General features: G+C 33.4%; 1 protein-coding gene across 1 annotated transcript; it reads left to right on the plus strand.

Annotated features, from left to right (window-relative positions):
• Positions 1-4,479: 4,479 nt before the first annotated feature.
• Positions 4,480-5,307, plus strand: LOC149260254 (3-oxo-Delta(4,5)-steroid 5-beta-reductase-like). The gene is made up of 2 exons (XM_089457513.1): positions 4,480-4,610; positions 4,717-5,307. Exons 1-2 carry the CDS (start codon positions 4,560-4,562, stop codon positions 5,305-5,307), a joined length of 642 nt encoding a protein of 213 aa, XP_089313639.1. The 5' UTR covers positions 4,480-4,559.
• The last annotated feature ends 312 nt before the right edge of the window (positions 5,308-5,619 follow it).

Genomic DNA, 5,619 nt, shown 5'->3' on the forward strand with positions numbered 1-5,619 from the left:
ATTTAAACAATAAAATTTATCATACTTAAGACATAATCAAACAACATAAAAATGCTTCATAACTTCTCATTTAACAGAATATGGAAAACATTAATTTTATTTGAAGATACGATGCATACATTAGTTATATAAACTATCTTAAACAATTATTCAAAATCACTCATATTTTCTTACACACCATCAGAATTCACATCTTCAAATGAGTGACTGGATGCTGACGAAGATGTTCCATATTCTTCTCTTTCATCAACTAGTGCCCCATCTGAGTTCACATGCATGCCCAACATTCCAGGTTTCAAAAGTCTTCTAAATCTACGACTGGTTTCAGCAGACTCCCATGTCAACACTGTTCCTTCTGGTAACAACCTTTTTAGAATCTCTGTCGTCTTGAAGCGAAGAGTTCCTCTCTACTTCCATGGTGGATTTTTGCAAACAATACTAATTTTTTTTATATATTTTTTCTCTACACACTAACCATAACATAACCATACTTATTTGAATGAAAAAGGGACCAAGTAAATTGATTGTTATCCCCCACTCTACGTATTTAGTGGTTTAAAATTTAAAATTGTTCTTTAACTTGTTTGTCTTTTCATTATTTTAAAAAAAAATTCCACGTGGTGCATCAATTCGCAGTGATCATTGATGCTTTTACGAGCCACACTATGTACAATGGGTTAATATATAGAGCATATTGTTGGTTTATTATGCTTGTTAGTATACTTAGAAAGAAAGGACATACCATTTATGGTGATTTGGTACATCTTAACTCGTTATTGAGTTAAAATTTCCTGCAATTGTCGGTCAATTATTATTATTAAATGTAGTAAGCACCTTTAACAATGCTCCAATAGATCTTAAGTACATTAATAAACAAATTTCATGGCCGTATTGATGTGCCCTTAATTTCTATGATGCACTACTGGTGGTGCTCCAGGACATAAAAAAAACACCATGAGATAATATTTTAAAAAATTATTGTGCCAATGAATGCATGATACTTGAGAACACCAATGTTCTAAAAATTATTACAACGCACAATTGATGATGCATTATAATAAATTGGGAATCAATGACTTTTACTCATTATTTTGGCAGAAAACTTTAAGTTTAATATTCAATGAATATAACAAAGGGTAATTTAGACTAGATTTTTTTTATTTTCCACCCGCCCCCCACGCCCAGAAAGATCTAATAAGCACCTTCAAATTACCGAGCTTGATATTGCATACTCTAATCATAATATTTGACTACCTACACCATATCTATGTATGAAAGCTCTGAAATGTTCATCCATCCGGAAACCTGCCAAGAAGTAGTGGAAGATATGGCGGATATATATATATATATATATATATATCTATATATATATATATATATATATATATATATATATATATATATATATCTATCTATATATATATATACCATGGATTTGGCACCCTAGATCACTCTTTCTACAATATAATAGCATAGAATGGATATATGAATACTTTCATATGAAACGTGATAAGAGTTCATTAATAATACCCTGCACTGAATAGATGAACCTTTTAATACATCTCTTAAACGAAAGGAACGCTGTGAACGAGTCTTTTACGACGTTTCAGGGAGGAACGCTGTGAATATCTAGGAGGAAAGTTGTCAGTGAATCTTTTAATATTTAGGAATGCTGTGAAAGAATCTTTTAATGCATCCTTAACCAGACTGTATGTTTGGGTCATCCGAAAACAAACTGCAAGGTCAACCGTTGAATTTCTTGCTGGGAAGTTCCGATAACCAAAGTTACAATCGGGTCTAGGTCTTCTGTAAAATACTATTGGATATATATTCCTGGAAGACCTGCTCAGAGTTAATGGATGATATGACCGTCACCTATAAAAATTAAATAACCCATAAACATAGGGATTCACAACCTTTCTCCAACGAATGTGTTACAAAGGTTCATTTATTAGGTCCCAATCTTATGGCACTAAAATTTATGTTGGTGTGAGAAGACTGACACCTAATAATAAATGGACTTTTTTAATACTTTCTTTTGGAGGAAGGCTCTAGGTCTAATTAGAAGCAAAGGGCATCTGCATTAGAATACTATAGACATGGATGGAAAAATATTATCATATAGTTTGTGAAGCCATATTATGTCTACTTGTACTTTTGTTTAAATTATTGTTGTGAAGCCATATTGTGTCTACTTTTACTTTTGTTTAAATTATTGTTTGGTACAATCAAATGAAGATATTGAATATATCGATGAAATCATGGACAAAATGTCAATATTTGGGAGTTTGGTTTGTGACATACGATAGAACCCTAGAAATAGATTTATCAATGTAGGTGAATTTTGCCGCTATATCAATTGGATTTGGATAGTCACTCAATTGGATGGACGCCCAATAAATGAATTTTTTTAGTAAATATTTTTGGAGGGTTGTAGGTCTAATTAGAATCAATACTCTTCTGCATTAAAATACTATAGAGTTGGATGGAAAAATATTTGCATATAGTTTGGGACGTCATATATGGCCCGATACAGGTGGAAGTACTTTTGTTTAGATTATTGTTCTTGTACAATTGTATAATGATATTGAATTTATATATGAAATCATCGACACAACGTTAAATTCAAAGCTCATGAAATAAAATCATATAATATGTCATCGACTGTCGTATAATCCAATTCGATTTACAGACACTAAAACTATATTCCAAAACTTGTTTTCGACTTTAGCAATATTTTCATTTAGATAAAATTATAAAATCATATAATATGTCATGGACAACGTCAGATAATCTCATTCCTTCATTTACAAAAGCTAAAATTATATTAAAGCTTTTTCTAATATTTAATATTTGTTTTTCACATTACAAGAATCACGGATGTTAAAAAAAACAATTGATTTAAAGGTTTTTGGATAATATTTCTAATTACAAAAGTCAAAATTATATTCAAAGCTTTAAAATTAGTTTTACGCATTGTAGGAATCATGGATGAAAAACAAAAAGCCGTTGATGATATTTTGTATGTTTTGTATATCATATGATGTTATGCGGATAAAAGTGATTTAATAAATAATTAAATGTTTTGTATACTTTGATATATGTTATGTATTTTTATGAACGAGATCTGAATTATTATTATTTTTATGAGCGTCGATTCCCGGAATCGACGCTCCGCCCCTCGGGCGGGGCGGGGCGGCCCGGGGGTGGCCCTGTGCGGGCGGAGAGACATGAATTTGATATCATTGTGCACGATATCATTTCAATATATCATATTGGGTGAATTCGAATTGAATATTTTGAAATTTCTAAACATATGAAGAAAGTCTACTCTAATGATTTCCAAACTATTTCAAAAATCTACACTCAATAGACAAATGCGGGAGAAACATAAATTCTCAATCTAACTCTGACAAATAAGCATGTGAAAACCTAAAGAACCCATATTGATATTCCACGAAACAGGGACGAGCCAAAGGAATGCAGGAGATGTGAACTCATTCTACCAATTGCAGCCTGAAATGAATTTTGGCTATTATAAACAAGAAGCTCCATGTCTTTCATGAGACGAGGAGATATTCTTTTGACAACAGTAAGTTCTTGTGCGTCATGATCCGAATCACATTTTACCTCAAGTCCTCCCCATCACAGACTTTGTTGAATGGAAAACATGTTACGCATGATGTTACAATATCTCGAAATTGTTTATCTACTCACGTCTCCCACCTGTAAGCAAAGGTTCAACCAATCTCTCTATGTAAAGGGATGACATCGTTTTGTTAATTTTTGGATATAAGTTGATATATATTAAATAGTTTCCAATGTTGAAGGGGAAAATTGAAAATTGGAAAAATGATTTGTTCATGTAATTAAAATTTAATGTTGTTATTAAAATTGGCTAGTCGGGATGTTTCATAAAAATGGTTTTTATAAATATGATTGACTCAATTGTCAATCTCTTTTGTGAAATTTGAATCTAAATTCTACATCATTTTTATAAAAAATGAATTTAAATTCTACATGCCTCTGTAAAATAGTTTTTATAGCTTATAGTGGACTCTTATCTTCAATTTCTCATAAAATTTGAATCACAAACAAACCAACTAACAAGTAAGTAAATAAGATTGTCTGTGAGGAAAGGAAATAGGTTATAAGTCAAAGGGACTTAAAAAAAAAAGCATGTTTGAATATCATTATAAAAGATATTATTATAATAAGGAAGAAAGATGATATCACCTACCCATCTTTGTTGTCTGTCTTGTCAGCAATCAATCCCTGCGTTATGCAACTTCTTCCCATGTGTTCATATTGTTTGTGTTCTCCATTGATTACGTTGTATGAGTATGCAGCAATTTATATTTTATTTTGAAGTTTAGGATAACAAGTAATACATTCCTACACGGAACAACCAACCCAACGCCCACTCCAAATGACTACATTCTACGATATCTTAATTTGTCTTCAAATTACACGCTTATAAAAATGCATCGCCTCCTCCATATCTCTACTCCAAGAGATCAGCGTTGATCTGATGTGCTTGCAATCAATCAGTAAGAATCATGGGGTCATGGTATTATTCATGGTGGACGGGGAGCTTCGGAACCCCAGAGGTTAGAGATCGGACCCCTCTTTCTCAATATTCGATTCTCTACATGTATTCATATAGTTATTTATAAATGCAACTTCACAAATTATGGCTGTGTTAATTATATGCAGAGACGCGAGCGAGATGATCAGTACACGAATGGCGAAAGTAGTGGCAGCAGCTCCGGAGGAAGTAGTGATAACAAGAACAAGAAGAAGGTTCATGTTGGGCTGATCGTAGGTGTGACAGGAATGGTAGGTAGCAGACTGGCAGATATTCTGCCCACACACGATATTCAAGGCGGGCCGTGGAAGGTGTACGGAGTAGCCCACCGGCCTATTAGCCCTCACAATTACGAGGATATTCAATACATAGAGTGCGACCTGCTGGATAGGGATCAGACGATGGCAAAATTCTCGGCTCTCGCCGATGTTACGCACGTCTTCTGGGTGATCACAAATGCCGGCCGAGGAATCGAAGAGGACGATTTGAACGGTAAAATGCTCGCAAATGTTTTGGATTCTCTTATTCCCAATGCCCCCAATCTGGAACATGTGTGTCTGCAAAAGGGAACGGAGCATTATCGGGGCACTCACGAAATCTCCGCCCGCACAGGGCCACCCCGGGCCGCCCCGCCCCGCCCGAGGGGCGGAGCGTCGATTCCGGGAATCGACGCTCATAATTATAATAATAATTCAGATCTCGTTCATAAAAATTCATAACATATATCAAAGTATACAAAACATTTAATTATTTATTAAATCACTTTTATTCGCATAACATCATATGATATACAAAACATACAAAATATCATCAACGGCTTTTTGTTTTTCATCCATGATTCCTACAATGCGTAAAACTAATTTTAAAGCTTTGAATATAATTTTGACTTTTGTAATTAGAAATATTATCCAAAAACCTTTAAATCAATTGTTTTTTTTAACATCCGCGATTCTTGTAATGTGAAAAACAAATATTAAATATTAGAAAAAGCTTTAATATAATTTTAGCTTTTGTAAATGAAGGAATGAGAT

The sequence above is a fragment of the Pinus tabuliformis genome, chromosome 6 (assembly GCF_031772625.1).
Source record: "Pinus tabuliformis cultivar Carrire ecotype Pingquan chromosome 6, CPIR1, whole genome shotgun sequence".
NCBI classification, from domain to species: Eukaryota; Viridiplantae; Streptophyta; class Pinopsida; order Pinales; family Pinaceae; genus Pinus; species Pinus tabuliformis.

Coding starts and splice junctions, on each gene's coding strand:
- LOC149260254 (XM_089457513.1), top strand. CDS start 4,560: ATGGGGTCATGGTATTATTCATGGTGGACGGGGAGCTTCGGAACCCCA. Junction 4,611..4,716: donor GGAGCTTCGGAACCCCAGAG/GTTAGAGATCGG, acceptor AATTATATGCAG/AGACGCGAGCGAGATGATCA.